The sequence below is a fragment of the Muntiacus reevesi genome, chromosome 3 (assembly GCF_963930625.1).
Source record: "Muntiacus reevesi chromosome 3, mMunRee1.1, whole genome shotgun sequence".
Lineage (NCBI taxonomy): Eukaryota > Metazoa > Chordata > Mammalia > Artiodactyla > Cervidae > Muntiacus > Muntiacus reevesi.
In genome coordinates, this window is record NC_089251.1 from 38,074,489 (window position 1) to 38,100,192 (window position 25,704).

Here is a 25,704-nt window from a genome sequence, read left to right on the forward strand (position 1 = left end):
TTTGCCTCACTGCCTCTGCGAGCTCTCTGATTGTAGGAGCTATGTCCTTTTCTTCCTTGTATTCTCCATAGTATTTGGTAGTCACTGTTACTGGATAAATAAATATTCCTATATTCCCCAGTAGACTGTGAGGACATTGAAAATGGAAACTCCATGTTATTCTTCCTTGAATCACCAGCACCTAAGACAGGGTCTTGGGCACAGCAGAGTACAACTGTGGTTGCTTATGATAATCAAATTTATTGTGTCCATTATATCAGGATGTCCAGTAACGATCTCGGTAATAATTATTCTTTATTATTTTTCTTTCAATACCTACTGTGGAGGAGCAGCTTTGTAGGTTTGCAGACTGGTAGGAAGAACACACACACACACACACAGATTCCTTACAGATTCCTCCTCAAGAAAGAGAAAGTAATGGGAACAAGAAGGTGGACTCAAAGAGCAGGGCTAGATGTAGCACGTTGGTGTGTGGTTTCTGCCTCCATGGGATGTGTGGGTGACACTGAACTTTGCACAGATAAATCAGAAGAAAGTCACTATCCATTTACCTTTACATCACCATTCTGGAAAAATTATGCTCACAATCTATTTCTTCTCATTATAATGAATGTTTACAATCATTAGGATCTTCTAGCTCTAGAAATAGTATCAACAATGTCATCCTCAACCTGGGTGAAGAGCAGAATCAGTACCCATGTGTCACTGAAAATCTTCATGTCTCCAGCTTCCCAAGGTCCCAGAAAACCCACCTCACTTCAAGAAGTCGACAAAAGACATTTGCTTTTAGAATTAAGCACATTAGTGAGAAAAGTGTATGTGACCATTCTTAGCTTGAAGGAGGAGGTTAGCATGTAGTTTAAATTCTATGAATACCATGATAAGGACAGTTGGCTCTCAATCCACTGTTTAGGACAGCAACTAAATCAAGTTTTGTTAGCAATGCTTTTGAGCTGACCAATTTCATCACTTTTGCCTCTATTTTGAAAATCATAGACTTAAATATAGTCCAAGTAGAAAATTTTCATTACAATGAAGTTAAATATTTACACATTAGTTATACTCAAAAGTGTCTTTAGGATGTTTATGAAAGGCACATCAAATTATTCTTAAAAATTAACATGAGCTACCATATAACTTCTAAGAAGACTATATTCTGATATTGAATGCCTTTCTTTCTTTCTAAAAGGCTAATGTCACCTTTTGTATTCTTTATCATAGCCTTCTTGATATTTGTAATTCATATGCCATACAATTCCCCCATAGAAAGTATACAATTCAGTGGATTTTAGTATATTTACAGAGTTTTACACTGTCACCACTAATTTTAGAACATTTTTATCAATTCAGAAAGATACTCTTCTTCTCTCTAGACCCCGGCAACTACCAATTCACTTTCTGTCTCTGTGGATTTGCCTATTCTGGATATTTCATATAGTTGAGCTTATTCAATTTGTGGCCTTTTGTGTCTGACTTCTTTCACTTACTATACTGTCTCCAAGGTTTATCCATGCTGTAGCATGTTTCAATCCTTCACTTCTTTTTTTTTTTGCCAAAAAATATTTAGTTGTAAAGATAGACTACATTTTGCTTATCCACATATCAGGTGATAAGACATTTAGGTGTTTCCACTTTTTGACTGTTACAAATGATGTTTCTATGGACACTGTGTACAAGTTTTCATGTGGACACATGTTTTTAATTCCTTTGGGATATATCTATAAATGGATCAAGAAACACTTTAAGGATTAAGTTTGTGCAAAGTGAAAGTAAAAGTAAGTTCAAAGAATTTTTTTCACAGGTTTGTCAAGCCCTGAAGACTAAAGGGACATTAGAAGAGAAAATCAGTTTCTAAATAACAACAGAGAGAAAAATTAGAATAAAAGATAATAGAAAAATATTTATCTTTTCCTTGCTGTAATATAAGTAAATCTTAATATTAAGCAATTATTTTAAAATAAACTTAAAAACACTAAGAAAACAATTACAAATCTGTCCTGCTCTTTTAAGACATACATTTTTAGGTCCTCTTAGAATATAAAATATTAGTGCTTAACGAGGAAACTTTTGGTTTATGATTTACAATTTCAAAGCTATATTTACTGCTGTTTGTACAAACCCAAATTAAAGATTATAAACTATATTTCAAAGATTCCAAGTCACGTAAAATGAAGAGTATTACATAGCCTAAAGGAGTTCAAGAACAGAGATGCAGAAATATTATACTATATAAAACTGGAGAAGAAGGGGTTCTTCTTGAAACAAAAGGCCAGAATCTTGAATGCTGGCAGACAACTTGATACTCTCATCTGAGGATAAAAGAACTAATATAATTTGAGAAAATTATGGTTAAAAATAATTCCTATATTCTTAATTTAAGAATAGCATATTGAGAGTTAAAAGCATCAGGCAGCACTTGTTTGAGAAAGAAACAGTCAAATTCTTTCAGGTTTTCTACTTTTAAACTCAGACATATAGTAAATTACAGACTTGGGACACAAAATAACATTCCCTGCATGGTGGACATTTCTGTAGTCTAGTGGAAATCTATTTTCAGTATCCATTTTGTACTAATTTCCCCAAGTTTCAAAGAATGAAAGTAGTCAATGAAATTGCAAAGCTCACATCTAGGACATTAGAAAAAATAACAGCCATTATATGATGGCTGGTATTTTTTAAAGTCTGGTTCTGCTTTAAGAATTACTTCAACAGGAATGAAAGAAGCATGCTTTCCCACCAGTTACGTAATCTGCCTGGTTATACTTGTATAGTATTCTACATAAAGATAGAATCTTTGGAAAAAAGAAAAAAAGACCTGTGTTTTTTTGCAATCTATGATGTTTACTTTTTATTATAAAGTACATGAAAAATATCAATTATTTCTTTTTAACTCTGTCTGCTGATTATTTCCAGATGTTTGAAATAACATAGAAAAAGCAAAGCAACAGAACAAATTTCATCCACTGCACTGAAGGGTGACATTTGAATGTTTCATTTGTGAAGAGTCAATAGTAAAGTTGTAGCCATAAAAAGCAGAAAAACAATTGTCCCTTAAGTGCTTCCTGAATTATTTTTCCATAAAGAAACAGTAAAATATGAGCCATATATTACAGTAGAGGAGTCACTTTTTTCTTTTCATAAACTTTTTTGCTTCTTTCAAAAGCCCTTCCATATCTTCCTTCTCTAGGTCTTCCTTTTCTGGTTCCCAGTCAGAATCTTCGTCTGTTGGCTCGTATCCTTCTTCCTCATCATCTATAAAGCTGTCATTCAGGTTGTACTCATTGGGTTGCTCAACACTGTCATCTTCATCCGAAATGCTTCTCACTGAAAAATAGTTTAGTACATAGCACGTCAACTGTTACTCAACTGGGTTTAGAAACCTCTAACTGTAAAATATCTTTGTCAAGAAGATTTTACTTAATACTTAGCTAACAATTACAAATTTCTAGAAAGGGGGGCTAAAGCTATTATTTTTATTTTATTTTTTAACATTTGCTTAAATCAAACTTCCCCTACTATGAGGCTTCCAAGATTAAAATGTCTTCTGAGATTCATCATAATGGTTCCTCAATAATATCATAATCAAGCTACACCACCTTCCACAAGGGCAGAATATATTTCTGTCCCAGTTATTCACTGTCCCTCCTTGCGATGTGATTCTATTTACCCATTCCCATTGACGTCAGACTTGGCCAAAGAAAAGTAAGTAGAAGTAGCGGCTCCCATGGAGAAGCCTTAAGGGCCTCTGTGTGATTCTGCTATTGCCATTTCCCCTCTGCTAGGAGAACAGTGTGCCCCAGATAGAGGCTGATGCTTCAGCCTGGATTCAGGATGAGACAAGCATGAGACAGAGCAACGGCCAACATGCAGCCACATGCATATTAACATGACAGAGAAATACACCTATTTGTTATTATAAGGCACTGAAATTTGAGGACTGTTTATTATCACCACAAAGCTAGCACAATCTGATTGACACACCAGTGTGTGTGCGCTCAGTCGCTCCAGTCCTGTCCGACTCTGGTGACCCCATGGGCTAGAGCCCACCAGGCTCCTCTGTCCATGGGATTCTCCAGGCAAGAATACTGGAGTGGGTTGCCATTTCCTTCTCCAGGTGACACACCAGAGTTGTGACCAAATGAGGAGATATAAACTTACAGACTTTGAAAAATTTAGCTTTACAGATCTTATAGCTTACACTTTGGTAAGACTAGAATTACTATGGTAACAACCCTCAGAATTTACAGGTTTCTAAATAATATCATAATAGTAGAATTACAATTCTAAAATTCTTCTGTCTCAAAACTAATTTCTTCCCTCATTCCACTGTTTTCTTTTCACAGGGAGCAAGAGTTGGTTTAAAATAAGGCAGTGAGAGACCCTAGGGTGATGTGGAATGTTTAAAGGTTAAAAATGTTTGTACTTTTGAATATGCTTCAGTGGGGGTTTCCTCAATGGCTCATCATGTAAAGAATCTGCCTGCAATGCAAAAGACAAAGGAGATGCAGGTTTGATCCCTGGGTCAGGAAGATCCCCTGGAGGAAGAAATGGCAACCCACTACAGTATTCTTCTCTGAAAAATCCCATGGACAAAAGGAGCCTTGTGGGCAATAGTCCGAAGGGTTGCAAAAGGTCGGATGCGACTGAGCACACACATATGCTTCAGCTAGCTTCTTCCTAAAACATTCATATGTAACAGATATAACTTAAATGAAAGTTAAGAAATTTGATAGGAAAATTTTTCATGGCAGAATGATGACAAAGAAAGTGATTTATTTGTCTTTTTAACTTTCATAGCCCAGACAGTTATTTCTTTCTTAATATCACTACTCATTCCAGGAGGATTTGAGACAGCTTATAATCATGCACTTACTGTCATTAGTCACTCAGTCGTGTTTGACTCTCTGTGACCCCATGGACTGGAAACCCCCAGGCTCCTCTGTTCATGGGATTCTCCAGGCAAGAATACTGGAGTGGGTTGCCATTTCCTGCTCCAGGGGGTCTTCCCAACCCAGGGATCAAGCCTATATCCCTTAGCCTCCTGCATTGGCAGACAGATTCTTTATCACTAGCGCCACCTGGGAAGCCTGTGTTATCATGAGATAACACAAATAAAAGTAGAAATGAAGAACAAAGAAAGCAGAATGTAAGCATATCAACCTCAATTTTTAACATAATCAATATAGACTGAGCATCAAATTTCTCCCTAAGTTTCTTGGTAGCAGAAAGCCAAAAAGGCTACACAAAAACACACAATTCTCATTAGCACAAGAAGCACACCAGTTCCTTGAGGGAAGTCTGAGATTATATTTGTGTACACTTCTTATCTCTTGTAAGCCTCTTGAGGGCATGCTTTATAACAAACCTCAATTCCTCATGTAACTTTTATGACAGAAAACAATTAAAAACCATTTAGAGGATAGTTTGCAGATGGGAAAGGAAGTGAGGAAGAAAGAACACCAATGTTTCTGTTCTTGACCATTCTGCTCTTGGAAGTATCTCATATATATAAATACTGCCATCTCAATTAACAGTCTCATTTTAGATTCAGAAATTAGTTTAGCAGATTTAGAAGGAAAATATATATAAAGCTGAAACTACTTCAGGTTCTCCTGCTTTATTGGCTGTTCCTTCTCCATCTTCTTTGCTGGATCTTCCTCATCTTCTCAACCTCTAAATTTTGGAGTGCCCAAATTTCAGGCTGGGACCTCTTCTCTAAGATACTCCTTATGCTGTGTTCAGTCACCCAGGGGTGTCCGACTCTGTGCAACTTCATGGACTGTAACCTGCCAGGCTCCTCTGTCCATGGTATTCTCCAGGCAAGAAAAACGGAGCAGGATTGCCATTTCCTTCTCCAAATATAGTCCTTAGATGATTCCATCTAGTTGCATATCCTAAATTCCCAAATTTATATTTTAAGCTCTGACCACAGTGTAAATTCCAGACTCATTTATCTCACTGGCTGTGTACCATCTCTACTTAGTGACTAACAGAAATCTGAAATGCAACACTTCCAGAACACAGCTCTTGAGGTGCTTCACCCAAATGTGGTCATTCTCTTATCAATCTTGAACATATATGACTCTTCCAACCTTCCAGTTTTTTTAAAAATTAATTTTATTTACTTTATTTTGGCTATGCTGGGTCTTCGTTCTACGCAGACTTTCTCGAGATGCAGTGAGTGGGGGCTACTCTCCAGTTGTGGCACAAGAGCTTCTCTTGCAGTGGCATTTCTCACTGCGGAGCACAAGCGCTAGGGCGTGTGGGCTTCCGTAGTTGTAGCACATGGGTTCAGAGGCTGCAGACCCCAGGCTGTGGAGCACAGGTTCAGTAGTTGTGGTGTGTAGGTTTAGTTGTTCCAAAGCATGTGAGATCTTCCTGGATCAGGGATTGAACCCATATCTCCTGCAGGGCAGGCAGATTCTTTACCACTGAGCTACCAGGGAAGCCCGTTCCAATCGTTCTGGCAAGAAACCTTGGAGTTATCCTTGAATATCCTCAAAAATATTTAATGTCAAGAGATCCTATTGGCTCTACCATCAAAATATATCTACCACTTCTCACATCCACTCCAACACCCTCGATCCAATAATACCATCTTCTTCCTGATCTATTCCAATATCCTCCTAGATGGGTTCCCTACCTCTACTCTTATCTGTTCACAAAGAAACCAAAAAAACCTCCCAATAGCTTTTTATCTCACTCAGAATAAGATCTGAACTCCTCAATTATAGCTCTTGGTCTTCAGGGCCCTACAAAACTGGTTCACTAGCTTTTCTCGTCCCACCTGCCATTCTTCACTTACACTTTGTTCCAAGTCTATCCTCTCTTCACTGCTCCTTGAATAAACCAACAGGATCATCTCCAGGGCTTCTGAAGCATCCTTCCTACTGCCTAACACACCCATCCCTCAGAGAATTACCTGGCTAGGTCTCTCCTTCAGCCTTCTGCTCTAATATCAAATTATCAGAGTCCTTCTTTCACTGTCCTATTTGAAATGGAACCTGCTCCCACCCCCATACACACCCTTGCCATTCTGTCCTCTTGAGTCGTTCAGTCGTGTCTGACTCTTTGTGACCCCATGGACAGTAGCCTACTAGGGTCCTCTGTCCATAGGATTTTCCAGGCAGGAGTACTGGAGTGGGTTGCCACTCCTTCTCCAGGGGACCTTCCCGACCCAGGGATCGAACCTGGGTCTCCAGGACTGCAGGCAGACGCTTTACCGTCTGGGCCACCAGGGAAGCCCACAGCTTCCTTCCCTCTGTCCTCTTACACAGCTTTAGTTTTCTTCTCAGCAGTCATCACTACACGACATCACATAATTGTTAACATGTGCACTGTCCAGCTTTGTGAAATTCCACAAGGGCAAGGTTTTGTCTCTATTGTATCCTCAACTCCTCCAACAGTGCCTAACACATAAGACACTTACAGACACATATTTGCTAAATATATGAGTGAATAAATGAACCATACTGCTGAACACCTTCAGTTTACAGAAACGCTTTATTATAACCTACACTTTTAATCACTAGCCTGTCTGTCAACAAAATGAATTATATTACAGACTTTCATTTAAATCCCGATAACTGAAGGAGTTTTAAGCTTCAATGAGCCCTGGGAATCTTTAGCAACTTACTGGATAGGTTCATTTGCTGAAGCAATTGCAACATATTAATCAGAAGAATCCCACTCATTTCATCAAAAAATTGTTTTTATCTATAAAATCATAACATCACACTCATGTTCCTTTAGCAAGAGGTTTAGAATCTGAAATAACCATCTAACAGAACTCAGTGTAGCTGGTATTCCCGCCCCTCTACTTCATGTGAACTGGCACTCTGAGCTTTATTTATTTTTTTTTTTTTTAAATTATTTATTTATTTTTTTTTTAAATATTATTTTATTAGTTGGAGGCCAATCACTTTACAACATTTCAGTGGGTTTTGTCATACATTGACATGAATCAGCCATATAGTTACACGTATTCCCCATCCCGATCCCCCCTCCCACCTCCCTCCCCACCAGACTCCTCAGGGTCCTCCCAGCGCACCAGGCCCGAGCACCTGACTCATGTATCCCACCTGGGCTGGTGGTCCGTTTCACCATAGATAATATACATGCTGTTCTTTCAAAACATCCCACCCTCACGTTCTCCCCCAGAGTTCAAAAGTCTGTTCTGTACTTCTGTGTCTCTTTTTCTGTTTTGCATATACGGTTATCGCCACCATCTATCTAAATTCCGTATATATGTGTTAGTATACTGTAATGTTCTTTATCTTTCTGGCTTACTTCACTCTGTATAATGGGCTCCAGTTTCATCCATCTCATTAGAACTGATTCAAATGAATTCTTTTTAACGGCTGAGTAATATTAAGCTTTAAATGAAAGCACCTGAAGAACTGCTTGACATGAGCAAGGCAAAGTCACGACAAGGGCAAGTCAGTGCCAGGACTCAGCTCTATGTCCCTTCCTAGTGGTCCCAGGTCCACATTTCACGACAGGGTTTTGAATGCTGACATTTTTTGTGGAACCAATTAAATGGACCTTCTTGTAGCAAATTCTGTAGTAGTGACTTCAAATATTCTACAATACAAATGTCATCTAGATGGGAGGGCTTTTTTTTAAGTGCTGAAGGTATAACTGGGCCATAGAGATGATGAAACTTTATTTACTAGAAAATGCTGAATGCACTTGGTGATCTGAGTCATTTCATGATTTCTTGAGTCATGGGATTAATCTCAGGAAGCACGGTTCTGAATTAAATATAACTAGCACATAACCTATGAATAAAATGTCTGTCTTTACCATAACAATTGAGTTTTATGCAAATGGGCATTTGCAGAAAGCAGGACTAGACACCCATACATGTACTCCCTGAGCAAGCTGAAGCATGGTATCTGAGTATCTGGATTTAAAGTGATGAAGCCAGTAAAGTTCATATAAACCTTGCTATAACACTGTTTGCTACACAAAAAATTCAAAGAAACCCTCTCAGACAAGGAAGCATGTTATTTAGAGAACTCAGTCATGAGGAGTCACATTATAGATGATCCCAAACCAAGATCCCAACACTGTACACAGAACACCACAGTTAGTACAAAGCTTACTGAAGTACAACAGTGAGAGCCTGAGATGGAATAATAAGTGTCTAATATTTTTAAGCAATAGCAAAAAACAATTTTTGTGGCTTTATTTTTTGTAGTTGTGACTTCCAATGGATTTCCACAGAATTAAACAGTATAATGCCATTTTTGGAAAAATAAGAGCCTACATTTAGCATTTTCTTATATTACAAATAGTTTATTTGAAACCTAATTGTTGAGCATGTCTAAGAAATCAGAAATAAGCATGCTTCTTCTAAGTCAAGGTGAGCTCAGAAGCAGTCATTTTTTTTCTCTATCTTCACTTAGGTCACTTTTAAGTTTCTAGCTGCTAGTGTCTATTTATCTGTGATGTTCCAGTTCCCTCACCCAATAAGAAGTCTCTAAAAAATAACATGGTTTAAGAAAAAAATATATACTAGGAGGGTAGAAGTTTGAAGATCTGTGTCATAAATCCCTTAAAAATGAACAAGGCATTTATTAGAGTTTATCTTTTTATCTGTGAATCAAATGATGTTGATTAAATGACCTCAAAGATCCTTTCCAACCCCAAAGTTATAATTTTAAGAACAAAGCAGGAATCTTCATTTTCTCTACAGGAACATGAAGCATACAGACAAGCTGACAGCTTGACTATTTGAAAGCAGCACAAGAGAAATAAGCTGTCACATATTTTTTAAAAAGTGATGGATAATACTGTTCTACCATAATAATGAAAAATAACAAACTCTAGAAAAAGTAACAAACTCTTTAACATATTTGAAAGAACGTGCTATTAACTATTTGGTATTATTAGGATGTGGTAATTTCTGACTTTTCTTTTTTTGCAGAAGTATTTATAATATTTCTATTATATGAAATTTGTATCTAACATTTCCTGTACAACTTAAAATTTCACCATCAAATTCCTATCCAAAGAACCAAGTCTGCAGAGCTACTAAAGAGTACACTGTGTTATATGCATGCTGGAAGATGTTTATGTGGAGGAAAAAATCTTTTCAAATTGCTGATTTTTTCCAAATAGTTTTCTGGTAACAGGAAACAAGAAGACAGATGTCTCATAGCAGATTTATAGCTTAACACCAATAATTCTTCAGGTTTTATTTTCCTTTCTTGTCCAGTAAATCTTAGAATTAGGATATTAATTTTCATTTAAGTGAAAAAATATTTTAGCCCAATATTTCTAAAGATGAAAGCTTACTACATACTACAAGAATAAAGATGTTTAAATGCCTCATTTTACTACTGAACACTGATTTTTGTAATGAACCAAGCTATTAGTCGGGTATTCATATTTTAACTTTGGAAAAGCAGTTTGTACAGGTCTATCCACTTTATTATATTAATACATTAAGTTTATTTCTTTTTAAAACACCACTGCATTTGCCTTTTTCATGTTCTAAAATCTCTCAACTTTTCCCACAGTAAGCAGCAGTTTACAAAATCCCATTTAGCATCACTAACCTTACTTAATAGCTTACTTTCTAGATCTTTTAGTTTCTACTTCTGAAAATAAAAAAGCCTATATAAGCATATGTATGCATATGACTGGAGAACTAGAGAAATACTGAAATAGTTTTCAGATCGGTAGAACATTCTAAATTTCAGCCATGAATAGTACGGATCCCCTCAAATCATGACTGTCACATAATAATAGGAGCCAGAGAGAATGACTCCAATAATCAAGTGATACAACACTGATGATAATTTCTTTCAAATGTCAGCAAGTAAGGTAGCTAAGAAAGTTTAAAATAAAAATTTCCTAGCATTGATTACTCTTTTACTCGATATGCTGTGCTAAAACTGTATGTAGCACTCTGAAAAAGTGTGGAAAGCTAGTGAAACTTTAAACCAATTAATTAGATAAACAAGAGTTTAACAGATGATTACAGTCAAACCTACAAAAATCGAAATATATGGCATAAATTATTACATGTGCGGGAAAATTTTAGTCTGAAGTGTTTTAGAAGGGCTACAAATCAGAAATTAAATAATAAAATAGTTTCATATAGTTATTTTATATTATAAAATTCTAGAGTAGTTGGTACATAGTATATGGGTCTCTATTATAACTTTTATTGTTTTATTACAGATTATTGACACCCCACCTCAAATTTAACATGTATAACTTAAAAAAAAAAAAAAACAAATCCACAAACTATTTAGTTTTTCCTCCTGATTTCTATTATCATCTCTAAGCTCCTGATATGAAGCTGAAACTCCAACACTTTGGCCACCTCATGCAAAGAGTTGATTCTTTGGAAAAGACCCTGATGCTGGGAGGGGTTGGGGGCAGGAGGAGAAGGGGACGACAGAGGATGAGATGGCTGGATGGCATCTCTGACTCGATGGGCTTAAGTTTGAGCAAACTCCGGGAGTTTGTGATGGACAGGGAGGCCTGGCGTGCTGCAATTCATGGGGTCGCAAAGAGTCGGACACGACTGAGCGACTGAACTGAGCTGAAGCTCCTGATAATTTGTACTTTAATTTTCATTCATTCCTATTTCCTTTGATTCATCCCATCCCCCACACCACGGCCAATCAGTTGGAAATTCCTCATTACTCTTCTTTCAAAACCTCACTTGTATCAAATCCTGTTTTTCCGTTCTCAGGGCAGCCTGGTTCTGGTCCTTCATCCACCGACCTAACTAACATCCGTCAAGCTTCCTCTACTCTGATTCGGGCAGCTCATCATTAAGCTGTGGGTGCGGTTATTTGTCACCACCCCCACATCTCTGGTCTATCTTTCAAGAACTTCTACAATCTGACCTCAATGCATTCCTCTAGTATCATTCACAGTCAACAAACAGATCATAGAGAAAGCAAGAGACTTCCAGAAAAACATCCACTTCTGCTTCATTGACTATGCAAAAGCCTTTGACTGTATGGATCACAATAAACTGTGGAAAAGCCTTAAAGAGACAGGAATAGCAGACCACCTTACCTGTCTCCTGAGAAACCTGTTTGCAGGTCAAGAAGCAACAATTAGAACTGGACATGAAACAACAGACTGGTTCAAATTGGGAAAGGAGTATAACAAGGCTGTATGCTGTCATCCTGCTTATTTAACTTATATGCAGAGTACATCATGAGAAACTCTGGGCTGGATGAAGCACAAGCAGGAATCAAGATGGTCAGGAGAAATATCAACACTCTCAGATACGCAGATGATGTCACCCTAATGGCAGAAAGTGAAGAGGAACTAAAAAGCCTCTTGATGAAGGTAAAAGAGGAGAGTGAAAAAGCTGACTTAAAACTCAGCATTCAGAATACTAAGATCATGGCATCCAGTGCCATCACCTCATGGTAAACAGATGGGAACAAAGTGAAACAGTGACAGATTTTCTTTTTCTGGGCTCCCAAATCACTGCAGACGGTGACTGCAGCCACAAAATTAAGAGACACTTGCTCCTTGGAAGAAAAGCTATGACAAACCTAGATGGCATATTCAAAAACAGAGACATCACTTTGCTGACAAAGGTCTCTCTAGTCAAAGCTATGGTTTTTCTAGTAGTCATGTACAGATGTGAGAGTTGGACCACAAAGAAGGCTGAGCACTGAAGAATGGGTGCTTTAGAACTGTGGCACTGGGGAAGACTCTTGAGAGTCCCTTGAACTGCAAGGAGATCCAACCAGTCAATCCTAAAGGAAATCAACCCTGGCTATTCACTGGAAGGATTGATGCTGAAGCTGAAGCTCCAAAACTTTGGCCACATGATGTGAATAGCCGACTCGTTGGAAAAGACACTGAAGCTGGGAAAGATTGAAGGCAAAATGAGAAAAGGGTGGCAGAGGGTGAGATATTTAAGAGAGCATCACCGACTCAATGGACATGAATTTGAGCAAACTCTGGGAGACAGTAAAGGACAGGGACGCCTGATGTGCTGCAGTCCATGGGGTCGCAAAGAGTCGGACATGACTTAGTAACTGAACAAGAGTATCATTCATTCACAGTAACTGCAGAGACTCTCCCTGTCAGTTAAACTGACCCACCTTCTAATTCCAAACACAACTTACTATTTTCTAACTCAATGTCCTTGACCAATCTATTACTCACTTTGTCTAGGATATCCTATACCCACCTATCCAATGCTAAGAAACAAAGATAATTGAAAACCTACCACCTTAAAGACCAATTTTACTTAAAATTCCCTAAGTTATCCTGATTAACTGTAACAAAAAGTACTCCATCTCTTTTCTCCAAGACTGTAGAGCATCTCACCACAAGCAGGTGGATCCACAGCTGGTTTTCATGTATCTCTGTAGTTCTGCTCACTCGGAAGTCATATAATAAACAAATAAATGCGTGCATAAGTGGATCATTACATAAATGAGATTAAAATCTGGGTAATGCTAAACTTTAAGGATTTTGGAAATAATAAAAACATGAATGTTAGAATTATATATCAGGTATCTCTAAGAAATATAGTGAGACTTACAATATAAAATTTTAAATACCCCTGAGAGTTTAATTTATATATTTTATAGTGGGAAGAGATATCCTGACTATACTGCCACATAACAACTCTTGAAAGTACATTAAATATATAAGGCTAAATTATTATGTTAAAATATCCTATTTTTTTAAAAAAGGATTTCCAATGAAAGAAAAATTTTTCTTAAAAAAAAAGCTAAATATTCTAAAATTATGTTCTTCATTCCGAAGATACTTCAATGATAATTCAAAGAGATTTTTCAAAGAAAATTGAGGTACTTTTTAACAATACCATATGATGTATATTGACAGTTTTCAGGTAAATGGTTCCTAGTTCTACAAAGATAAACAAATCTGTCAAATGCTCTTTCATGGGAAAATGCTAAAATTTGCCAATAAAACAGAGTTTTAATCAAATATTATTATTGTTCAAAGTAATATTTTTGAACTTTTGAAACTTTTGAAAGCTAACAACCATGAATGCTATAGCTTCAGATACAGCCTCAGTAAGGAAAGTATAACATATAACCACCATATCATATTAACTGAGATAAAGTGATCATATTTGTATCTGGAGTATTAAAACACTAAAGTGTGCTTTAATAAGAAACAGTAAATAGAATTCCCTTGTGGTGAAATTAATTATCTTTATCACTTGGTTACAGGTTGGCTGTGTTTATACATATACAGATGCATGTGGGCATAGCCTGGTATACAGTTTATTCTCTCTCTTTGTGGTCAGACATACTGGATGCTGAACTGGCCACTGCGTTATATGAATGATACAAAGAAGCCAGAATTTATTAAAGGGAAAAAATACTAGAGTTCAGAAGCAAGGGAAACAGAAGGCAAAACTGGTTGATGTAAGCAGGACTGATGGTCATTCGATAGTTGTTGCTTTGGTGTTTGTCCCCTACTTCTCTTCCCCCAAAACAAGAGTTTCTATTAAGAATCTCTGGTTTTGAAGAAAGAGACTCTACTTTGGTTCCAAGGGTAGAACAAACTAATCAGTGGTCACAGTGATTCATTCAAGAATAAGAATGTGATTTAAACCAGTTTTTTTTTTTTTTTTTAAGCTAGTTTCATGATTTTTCCTAGGAATAACAAGAATCAAAGTTGTTTTCTCTCTCTCTTTAGGTGCAAACATGGATGCTTATCATCCCAGCTGAATAAGGATGCATATAGTTCCTTGCTGGGGAGAGCAGCCAGTCTTAGGATAAAAATCACTCCTCTAAGGACAGTATGATGGAAGGAAAGTGGGTTATTGGTGACATTATTAATGAGCTGAAGCAACAAATCTTGTCTAATCTAGCCCTACTTCTGGACTTTTCAGTAAAAGAAGTCAATATGCTCTCTTTATCATTCAGGCCAGTTGGAGATTTTGTTTTAAGGTACCTGCAAACAAAATAATTTTAACAGATACAAAGGAAAATATATATACACTGTTAGACAATGATTGCAGAAAAAATCTTCTATATAAAAATTTATCATTTTTAAATCAAAGAAAATCATTAAAATCAATAATTCAACAAATTCACAGAAGCAGAGATTTTTAAAAAACTCATTAAAATAAGTGGCAACTGTCTCTAGGTTTAACAAGAGAATCCATCTGAAGGTTTCATTTTGAGTTTCCTCAAGTAAAATTACTTACCTGGAAATGTACTATGTCTATATTCTATCTTGTGCTGGGGATTCTTCCTAAAAAAAAAAAAAAAAGAAAAAAAGGAACAAAAGAAAGCAAATATAAGGTCAGGTCTGACAATCACTAAAAATGAATAAGACTATTTAAATTAAACTAGAGCACTCAGTAAACTACAAATAAAATTAGCAATAAGCCTCTTGTTGGTAAACATTTGCTTTGTTACTGCTGTTAACTACAGTTACCATGCTGTACAAAGCACCTGCTTTTTAATTACAACATTTACTGAGTGCCTAATCCATGCCAGGTATAGTGTTGGATGCAAAGTGTGGTGAACCAGACAAAGTTCTTCCCTCTTGACTTACATTCTACAGAAAGGTAATATGAGACAAATAAAATACAATATACTGTATTTTTAAAATGTCAATATCATATATCACATAAAGACATGATGTCAATTAGTATATAAAATACATAACACAAAGTATCAAATAGTGTGTTTGTGTAATATCTAAAAGGATACTTTTAAGGCTCTTTTAGAACCCAAAAACAAAAGCATACAAGTCATGTGTCTCCAAAGGATACCAATCAACTGTTATGAGAAAATAAGAAAGTCAATACGCATTGAGAAACATATAACAACATATCCCAAAGCCAAACAGAAACCACTGTTTGAATATCTACTTTTGATTAAATATATTGACAATCTCTTCTATCATTTTATTAAACAAATGTTTGGGTACACTGTATACACATAAGACATTCTCCAGATAATGCAAAATTGCCCAGGCAGCAAAACTTCAAAGCATTAACTGGTCCACCATGCTCCACTTGGTGGTTACCTTTCTCTTAGGGGGCTAACAAAGGAGAGTTGGGGAGTGCTGACAACAGACATATCCTGAGATGGACATAGGAAGCTATTGTGAGGATTTCTTAAGTTTAAGGGCTTAGTAGGTGGTAAGTAATTACTGTTGGCTATTCGTTCATTCATCAGTGGTCCAAGAAATAGTCACAGGGCACTTATCACATGCGAGATTCTGTGTCAGGTGTCAGCGACATTTCTTCTTGCTAATCTCTCTTCTTTTGGGATAACTTTTCCTACAATATGAGCGTAAACACAGTACAAGAGTGCAGCCACACAATTAATTAGGGTCATAACTCAACAGTTTTGAAAAGTGGAGAAAATATTCACCAAAAGACTGTGTGTTTGGGGTAATTAACCCAAATCTGACTGAATGAAAAAGAAACCTCAAGGTTCAAAGAAATAAACTGGACAACTTAAACGTGATGAAGGGAGCTGCAAATGAACAAAGCTTCCATGATGCTTTGTGGGAAGATCTTTCCTCACTGAACACGCTGGCACAGGTCATTAATTTGTTTAATTCAATCTTTATTAAAGTACAATTAATGTTGGATATCAGGAGAGGTAGAAAAGAAAAATGAAAGACATTAATACCAGAGGTAGTTTTCATCAATAATCTAGAAAAAATTGCTGATCCTCTGAGATTATTTTTGGTAATATTCTTAAAATCTTTTTGTTATTATTACTGTGGTAAAATACTGGTGACTTTTTTTGTTTTAAATGTCAAACTACTGAAAAGTAGTCGACTGGTACACAGAAATTCCATATATCCTCTTTGAAATTCTTCAAGTGTTAACATTCTACATAGATGCCTCACTATTGTCTATCTAGAGTCATTTGCGATTTAAAGGCTTTTTGTCCTTCCTTTAATACGTTTCCTTTCAGAAAGCAGTCTGAAAGCAGTCCTATCTTTTCCTGCTTTGCCATGAACGGAGCAGGATTATTGCAAAGCTCAATGTGATATTAATTGTTTGCTACTGGAGTCTCCTTCAAAAGCTGCTTTAGAAACTCTCAAGGATCTAAAAACAAGCACAGAAAGAAATCAAGTGAGCTAATGGAGGTAAGTACAGTTTGTGTACCAAATACCAGTTAAAAGACTGCTGACATCAGTTCTCAGGCTAGAAAGACTAAGAGGAAAAGTATCCTTTTTAAAGGGCCAAATGAAGCCTGGTGGGGACAGGGGTAATGGTTCAACCTTAGAGTTACAGAAGGTGGTTATCTTGGGACACATCCACAGCTGCACTCATATACCGATCTACATAATCTAACCTCACATACGACTTAGGAAAAGGCTAGCCCTTTCAGAATAAATGAATAGGGGGAAAGGTTTACACTGGTACATTCCAAAAAAGAAGAACAGAAGTAAGTGTTATGAAATTTTGTGTTCAGAAAAGGAAAAGATTTTCAGCTCCATGTGCAGATTTTCATCTGCCTTAGAGGGGGAAAGGGTGTTTCTTTAAGGTTTCCTTAACAGTTTCTATCCTTTTGTAAGAGAACTTGACACTATTTTCATTAAAAGGCAGGTGTAAGACTGCAATGTAGACCAGAAGAAACTAGATGTGCTGGTGCTTTTCCACATTTAACTTAGAAATTAAACTTCCAATTTAAAATAAAAGAATTAATATCAATATTCTGCTAGTTATTTCATTGAAAATGAGAAAAAATATCCTTTGGGACAGGTTCAAAAGTTTTCTGTTTTAGGGTATTTTCAAATATACTTTCTTCTTTCTTGATGATATAACTCACAGGATAGATTTTAATAAGAAAATAAGCCAAAGCAGAAACAAAAATATATCATCACAGGCAAAAGCATATTCAAAATAAAAACAAATTTTAGACATTTTGTTTACATAGCAATTTAAATGTAAAAAAATTAAGTATTCTGAAAGTTAAATTCCTTAAATCATCCTCTCCTTCAAGGTCCCTCATAATCTTGGTCTGTACCTTTATTTGCAGCCCAATCCTTCATTGGGAAAACAGCTTCTGATTTTTTGCCATCGATAGGCACTTGCTCACAGCCAAGAATATTCTTCTAACTCTATACTACCTACCTAAGTACCTTCCTCAGGCAAACAACTCTGATAATTACTGGGTAATAACTCCAGAATATATTGTCTGTATCTACCATTTAGTACTCACCACATAATTTCTTATACAGTCATTTAAATTTTCGACACAAATGTGAGTGTGTGTGTGCGTGTGCATGTGTATGTATTATCTCATCATCTGTCAAATGAACTGCTGGAGGTTGTGGCTTTTTCTTACATTATAAATATCTTTTACAGCTCCTACAAGAGTACCTTTTACAAGGTGGCATTCAACTATACTTTTCATAAATTACCTACCTATTACAATATAATCAACTCTTTCCCTTCAAAGAGTTTTTTTAATTGAGCTTTTACATGAGTTTCCAAAATGATGAAATATTTTCTATTTAAGAGGAAAAAAAAGACACCTATTTTTTGTTACCTTTACTATTATTTCAAAATGATTACTGAACTTGCAAGAATCATTTGCAATACAAACCAAAGTTTAAAATTCTCATTGGCTGGTACAAAAAGCAGTTCCAATCATTTCTAGACTGACAAGTTTTCTTACGTTTTTTTTTCTTTTTCTAGTAAATCGTAATCTACAGATCCTGATGTTTTTAGAAGAATTTCCTTTGAAAGGCAGTTTTTCTATTGGGTACAAGCCTATTCTCATTATGTTGAAAAGAATGTTCACGTGCTGAAATTACTCTGTGCTCACACCTACAAAGTTAATAATCAAAGTATTCACGGAGCCTTTTTACACAAACCTAGGACTAAAATGTGTTAGAATTTCCTGCCATTAACAGTTCATATTACCTCCCCAGGAAACAATGAAAATCTGACAACCACATTAAGCAGACTCCACTGCAAACAGGTTCCTGAGATACTGATTGCTCAGCATCACATGACACTTAGCTCTCATCAATCACTCACTCCAGTCAACAGGAACACAGAGTCCTTCACAAACGGTTTAGGGACAAATGCCACGGTGACTTGGACCTGTTCTCATCTGGCTTGTTAAAGTTTAAATCACCAGCATTATGCTGTAGAAGGTGTTCAAGGTTTCGAGATTAGAAGAACCGAGTCTGAATTCAAACTACATTGTTTACTGGTTTTGTGATTCGGGGCAGGTCCTGTGAACAAGTCTCCATGTCCTGATCTGTAAAGCATGGAAAATACTGCCTACCTCACAGAGGTAGTTTGAAGTACTAAATGAAGTGATGTGCATAAACATTTGTGGACCATTAAGCATTTTACAGGTGTCAACTATTTTTACAGAAACAAATCAGTTTTACTTTAAGATAGCCAACAATGTCTGAAAACTCTATGCAAAAGTTGGCCAGTAAAAGTAACTGCCAGCTAATATTAAACAGCTGAGTTTTTCCTTCAATAATACAGTTACTACCCTTGACTATTTCCCCCATCGCCCTTCACATATTTATAGAATATTTTATAACATTTGCCCATGTGTATCCTATTTTAAAATATCAGTTATTAATAATACAGCAGAAAGTCTTTTTCATATTACCCTGGGTTAAAGCTAAGTGGCAATACTGTACAGCTCTTTGGGAACATATGAATATCCGAAATAACTTTCAAGGACAATGTAGCAAAATTCCACTCAGGACTTTTTCCTAATAGTAATTGGAAATACTTAGATTTCATTCATAAAAAATTTACATCAACCTTTTTCACAAATAGCATTTTTGTAACTCAGCAGGCCTCAAAATCCTGTTCTTTAACATTTTTTTTTTTAGTCTTCTGGTTTTTAAACACAGACATACACACTTATAACTACATCAGGTTTTTATGAGCTGTTTTATATTTTAAAATACACATTTTAGAAAGCATTTCTGGTCTTATGAATGATATGAATAACAAATACATATCTGAAGGAAAAACATTCAGAAAGAGAAAACAGAAAATGTCTTCAAATTTGCTAAGGTCCTGAGGTGGGAACAAGCTAGGGTATGTGGACAAATACAAAAAGCTTGCATAGCTCTACAGGAATGAGGGAGAGGAAAGAGTAGGAAATGAAGTCAGAGAAGAATTTGAGCCATGGTAAAGAGTTTTGTGTGAGGCTACTGGACAATTTTGAATAAGAAATCAACTTGATATGACATTTTTAGAGAACTGCTCTGATTGCTGTGTGGAAATGAACTATTAAAAGGCAAAATAAGAAATAAGGATGTCAGTTAAGAAGCTACTATTGTATGTACACCAGATCTGAGATGACTGTGGTTATGACTTAGATGACTGAGGCAGAGGAATTAAGAAATGGTCAGGTTCTAAACATATTTTAAAGGCTGAAAGGGTAAGAACTGCTGATGAGCGATGTGAAGAAAAGAGAAGGATCAAGGTTGCATCTTGGTTTGGAGCCTCGGTGTGAGAATGGTGAAATCATTTACAAAGGTGGAAAACACTTGGGAAAGAGTTGTTTTCATGACAAAAATCAACAGTTCTGTGTTGGATATGATAAGTTTGAGCTATTTTATAACCCAGTGGAGGCACTTAAACAAATGAGTCTGGCGCCATTACACTGAATGAGCTCACCTAGGGAGAAAGAACAGAACAGCAAAGGTAAAGAATCAGAGAACTGCACCCCGGGGCTCAGCAATAATTACAGACAGGAAAAAGGAGACAGCAAAGAAGGCTGAGGGAGACTAGCCAGGAGTGTTCACCGGCCTGACTTTATGAACTGGGCTATATTTCTCTCTGTTCTAGATTTCCCTACTATTGAATGGAGGCCCCCAGAGCACAAATGTTTCAACCTTCTTGTTTTCATGAGGAACTAAGGCCCAGGAAAATCAAATGGCATGCAAAGTTTTGCTACACAATTGGCATAACCATAACTAGAACCTAAGTCTGCTGATGTAAAAACTCATTATCTCTCCATCATAGAAATACCTAAAGATTAATTAGGCAGCGATAAGAACAGAATAATAATTTTTATTTTTACTTCCAAAAATTTGATAACTTAATACTAAACTTACCACTCAAAATTTTCAAATGAACCTAAAGTACTGTTTCACCTCAACTTTTATAAAATGGACTTTCATAGAAGTCTTTTACGAAAGACTTTATAAAAAAAAAACTTTTATAAAAAGCATGTCTGATGCTCAATATTCACTCAAGGAGTATCATACTATGCTTTTGTTTTCATTGCAAAACAATTTATTTTACACTAGTGAAATTCAACATTTATTTTAAAACCTAAAGCAAAAACATGAATCTTATGATTTCAAATATTTAAGTCTCAAATTTAGGAGAAAAAGAAAAATTAAAAATATGATCTTACTGAAAGAGTAAGTCAACATAAAATAAGAGAAACTAACCAATCTGCTATTTTAAAATCATTACAATTTACTATCTCTGAAAATGTGTTTATATATATATGTGTGTGTGTGTGTGTGTGTGCACAATTAACTAAATATAACAAAGAAAAACAGATTTGTTAATGTACATTCAAATAAAGAAGAAAGAAAAACAAAACCACATAAGGCACTCCAGCACATTTTGTCCAGGCTACATGACACATCACATATCAAGGAGCAATGTTGTTACTACTATTTCTCTTTTGATGCTTTTACTGCTACTTCTAAATGAAGTTTAAAAAAAAAATTACAGCCATGTCTCCAAGTAAAACTGTGTAACCAGTGATTAACATTTACTCTAAGATACTTTCTTCTAAGACTGTATTCTTACACATGATTAAAGAATTGTGAACATGACAGGTTACTTCTATATGCAGGTCCTATAAAAATGGGTGGTGTTATCAGCTTTGATTATACTTAACTCGACAGCCTAACATGACTGATTCTGCGAACCTCAACTATGAGGCAATTAGTTTCCCTATGAAAACCCATTTATTTTGTCTCAAATAATATATGAATTTATACTAAATACACATGTTCCTATTTTTATTAAGCAGCTTCAAAAAATCAGCATTTTGTAGTTTAAGGTGTACATTTGCATACATGATTAGGATAATACTGCAAAAACAAACAAAAGATAATACTGCAATAACTTGGAAATCTTTGAAAATAAAAGAGAAAATAGCAAAAGATTTTATACGATAGTTGGACTTTCCTGGTGGCTCAGCTGGGAAAGAATCTGCCTACAATGCAGGAGACCTGGGTTCGATCCCTGCGTTGGGAAGATCCCCTGGCTCTGAACAGCTATCCACTCCAGGATTCTGGCCTGAAGAATTCTACGGACTGTATAGTCCATCGGGTTGCAAAGGGTCAGACATGACTGAGCGACTTTCACTTTCACTTATATGATAGTTATAAATCTGAATCAGCAAAGAACAAAAGATAGTAATTTTAACATCAAATATAGGTTTTTTAAAATGAATTATGCTTGTGGCAAAAACACTGTGTTCTTTCACAGCATACAGATCATGTCGTAGATTCATTATAATGAGAGCACTTATATGGTGACTGACACACTTCCTTACGTCATCCCTCTTAGAAGGTATTACAATTAAAAAAAAATAGTGGAGCTCTGGCTTCTGAAAATATGAAGGTACCAACACTTTCATTCGTATAATACATGCCTTCCTAAGGTTCTGTAAATCTAAGGCAATATATGTGAGTTTGACTTTACATGTTGATACTAAGCCAGTTGAAGATGGCTTCTGCTCATTTTAGTGTATATACATTCTAAGTTTAGTGCTTAATTTAACAAATAAAAACAGGAGTAATACACTGCATAAAATCCTATTATGCGCCAGAGGAAGTGAGTCAGTGGCAAGCACAGCAATCACTGGGTTATCCTGGACAGTAAGTGTCTAATTTAGACAAGTACCTTAAGCTAATCAAATGCATTAAACTGAACGAGCCTTCTGACAGATTGCAGTATATAGCACAAAAGGGAAAAAATCAGTTAAATGGGCAAGATACTGAAAATGATACCATGACCTAGTTCTTTCAAATTACCGATTTTCAAGCTGATTTAATTTTGTTATATTTTTAAAAGTATAACTTCAGAGAAAATGTTAGTAACGCCTATAGTTTTAGGAAAAAATAAAATTTAATAATTAAGGATGGTTTTTTCAACATCAACTTCCTATATTATATGGGAATTTTTATTTTTTACTGCATAATATATTTATTAACATGTGTTCCATATCTGTCTTACTCATTGAACAAAATATTTGAAAATTAAGTATATCCATCTACATACAGTTTTATGTTTTCATATTTGCTCTATAGTGATAAAAACTTTGACCACAGATGACAATACTTGCAAATACAAAACAATACCACATAAATTTAGGTAGCTGATGCAGTGTATAAGATTAAGATTATGATTATTCAGTGTAGAATACAACATTTGAGATCACCTAGATTTACGAATAAGAAACTGACTTGGACTCATTCAAGGGATTAGAAGGTAAGACTGGGAAGCAAACAAATTAAAAACCAACCTAATATTTCACTTGAGAGAATACTTTTTACCTGAGAATAATTCTTACCCTGTTTTGTGAAGGCAAATTTTTAAAGATAAAAAGCAAAGATATTTTAGCTCATAAATTTCACCTCCTTCAAATGAATCAACCATCACAGAGTACAGGCATATCACAACTTTACTTTTAGAACACATATATTGATATATATTTACTTTTATAAATATAATAATTTCTGGCTGATTTTGTGCTTTATTTTATGATCAGTGAGGCTTCAATATTTTTCTTCTGCGGCGATAGGAAAAATCTGACATGCACTTACATAAAAACTCTTTTAAGCAAGCTAAATTAGAACATTTTTCTCATTCTGAGACAATAGGCTTATATTCTCAACACTGCTGAAATAAACATTTAGACCCAAGATGGAGCTGCTTCTGCCTAGGGTGCCATGCCAGCAAACTGAAAGTTAAGGTAACTTTCAGGTCCCTGAACATGCTCTACCTGATCAGAGACACAGTGTGTCCAACCAGCCAGTCCCCACAGGCCATACCAACTCTGGGCTCCATACTTATTTCCTTGTTCCTTCTCACCCCAAACAAGGTTGACTGTGTAGCCCCAGCCAGTCAGATATTTTCTTATTCTCTACCTTGTTCTTTATTCTTCAGCCTTTAACAGCTTCCTGTCTTCAACCCTATTTGCATTTCTCCAAATGGAGACTGCTTCATGAAGTGTTAGATAAAGTTAATTTGTATCATCCAAATTGTCTTCTTTAAATCATTTTTTAACAGCACGAAATGTGTGTGTGAGGCTAAAAAAAACCAATAGCTTATTCTTGCAAATCAAGATTGTTAAATAATAGACTGTTCATAATATTTTATCAATTTAGTTATGGCAATGATACAAAATAAATCTACCAGATCCTGTTTTCTGCCTAACTAAAAATTATAATGTGACAAAAAAGGGTATACAAATATATATCATGCTTCTACAATCTGGTTTCTAGTATCTTATTGATTTGAAAAATTCACAATTTCTTCAATCAAAGTACTTTATCTGGTTTTTTCTTTTTTTCAGCTCCAAAATATTATTTTGCCATTTGGCTAAAAAGACAAGGACTAGCAATACTTGAGAAGCCATGACTAGCAACGGTGGAAACAGGCCACACCACAGAGAAAGGCTGAACTGGAGGAGAGAAGAGACTTGGTTTTGAGCTCACTAGCTTTGGTGTCTTAGGCAACTAATTTAACCTTTCCTAGTCTCCATTCCCTTATCTGTAAAACAATAGTCAGAGTAAGTGATAACATCTAAGATTCTCTCTAAACTGTAATTAAAATTAATGAGGGAAAAAAACTTAAGATTTTATCTTCAAGTAGAAACAAGGACACTGGAGCAGCTCAACAGCTGAAGAAGAAAAGCACAATGTACATACATATAAATATATTTAGATACAGACATGAAAGTTTTTGCTATTACATGTGAGTCACCGGCCTCTGAGTAATTTCTCTTGACTACTCCCTACTCTGTCCCCATTTAAAGTGATTGATGAAATAAAGGGTGATGAAAGAAAGGCTGCAATTTTTTTACATCATTATTCTTAGCAAGGCTTTGCATTTTGTTTTTATCCTCCTAAAGAATAAGCATACTGCATTCTACTTCTGAAAAGGGTGTAGGACATCATGGCAGACAAATACTCTTGTTTTAACAACGAGGTGGGGGGGGGTGGGGGGAAACAACTCTGATATATTGTTAAAATTTTATTTATGAGAGAATTGTGGGAACAATGAGAATTTTATATTATCTAAAATTCCAAAGAGAAAAAGTCCTTCTTAGGGGAACTGACAATAACTCGTGCTTCTCTTCCAAAGAGAGCTTTGACAATTCTTAGCACAGGCTAAGGATAAGATTTGGACCAAATGGAGACACACTATTTGAGGAAAGAGAAACTAGTAGAGCTTATCATGGTCTCACGGGGCTGTCACCACAACAGTCTAGAAAGTCAGGGAATTTCAAACACAAGGCAGATTTTTCCCAAGAAATACTTGCTGAGAGGAGCTCTGAGAGGCTTAAGGTCTGAATTTGAATTTTCAAAAATGCAGAGTAAAATTTCTAACCCAGGTAGTATCTCAGAGACAAAATACCACTAGAAGGAAGAGATCTGTAACAAACACATAACTAGTCTCTAGCGAACAATTACTAGGAAATGCAAGGGAATATAATGAATGACAAT

General features: G+C 35.8%; 1 protein-coding gene across 3 annotated transcripts in view; it reads right to left on the reverse strand.

The window, feature by feature from the left end:
- Positions 1-2,677: 2,677 nt before the first annotated feature.
- Positions 2,678-25,704, reverse strand: part of APLF (aprataxin and PNKP like factor) — a 93,811-nt gene continuing 70,784 nt past the window's right edge. The window contains exons 8-9 of one of the 3 annotated variants that reach the window (XM_065927249.1): positions 15,188-15,234; positions 2,678-3,324 (exon numbers count right to left, since the gene is read on the reverse strand). In XM_065927249.1, the coding sequence (XP_065783321.1) occupies positions 3,122-3,324; positions 15,188-15,234 (250 nt within the window). In that variant the 3' untranslated portion in view covers positions 2,678-3,121. The remainder of the gene's footprint in view (positions 3,325-15,187; positions 15,235-25,704) is intronic. The other 2 variants (XM_065927247.1, XM_065927248.1) reach the window with 2 other exon arrangements.